This window comes from Penaeus monodon, chromosome 31 (genome assembly GCF_015228065.2).
Source record: "Penaeus monodon isolate SGIC_2016 chromosome 31, NSTDA_Pmon_1, whole genome shotgun sequence".
NCBI classification, from domain to species: Eukaryota; Metazoa; Arthropoda; class Malacostraca; order Decapoda; family Penaeidae; genus Penaeus; species Penaeus monodon.
This window is the reverse complement of record NC_051416.1, coordinates 2,657,237-2,658,072: the sequence shown is the minus strand read 5'-3', so window position 1 is coordinate 2,658,072 and position 836 is coordinate 2,657,237. Positions and strand designations below refer to the sequence as shown.

Genomic DNA, 836 nt, shown 5'->3' with positions numbered 1-836 from the left:
TCTGAAAGTTGTAACATTACTGCAAAGCTAAAATGATGCATAAGAAAAGTTTGTAATCAATGTAATGATAATATACTAAGTTACTGCAATGGCCATCATTATCAATTTCATTATAAACATACAACCATTACTATTTACAAAAAAGTATGTGCAACTGAAAGAATACATTTCAATAACAAAAGATACTTTAATATCTGAAAATCTTGCTAGCAGTCAGCTGTAAGTAGCTGATACACCCTGCTACCTTTCTTTAACAAGTATCCTTGATGATTCAAGCTTGCAATAAGGTCATTTATATCCCTCACTTTAATGTTAGCTTGCTTTACAAGTTGTTTCATCTCATCAATAGTAAATATGGACTTGTAGGTTTTTTCAGACATGCGTTGTAGGACTGCAACAAATTTCTTCATCTGAAAAGATAATAATTATTGTAAATGTTAGCAAAATGGTACACAGATGCTAAAAACAAAGTTTTACATACAGAGATTAAGGGAAAATTAACACCAAATGCTATAATAAAATGCCAAGGAATGAAAGAAAAGACATAGGTAGTCAGCATCTAAATAATGATTCAATATTCATAAAATTTTAGCAACAATTTATAACAAATATATCTGTCTTTTGAAGATAAGATGACTTAAAGTAAAATGTAATACATTCCATAACAAGTTGATTTGAATATTTACAAAGCTTATGTCTACTTCAAATACTCTTTCAACAGGTGGCTCTTCATAATAAAACACAATTTTGCACATATATACACCCCCTTAGTTGTATTGTAGATTTACGATACTTGCTATGCAAAATCATTAATACAATGGTGTTTCATGCATTTC

General features: G+C 29.2%; 1 protein-coding gene across 1 annotated transcript in view; it reads right to left on the bottom strand.

Annotated features, from left to right (window-relative positions):
- The window catches only part of LOC119592990 (DNA helicase MCM8-like), a gene marked incomplete in the record, with an annotated part of 8,903 nt that overhangs the window by 933 nt on the left and 7,134 nt on the right, over positions 1 to 836 (bottom strand). The window contains 1 exon segment of the mRNA XM_037941874.1: positions 1 to 410. Coding sequence (XP_037797802.1) covers positions 207 to 410 — 204 coding nt within the window.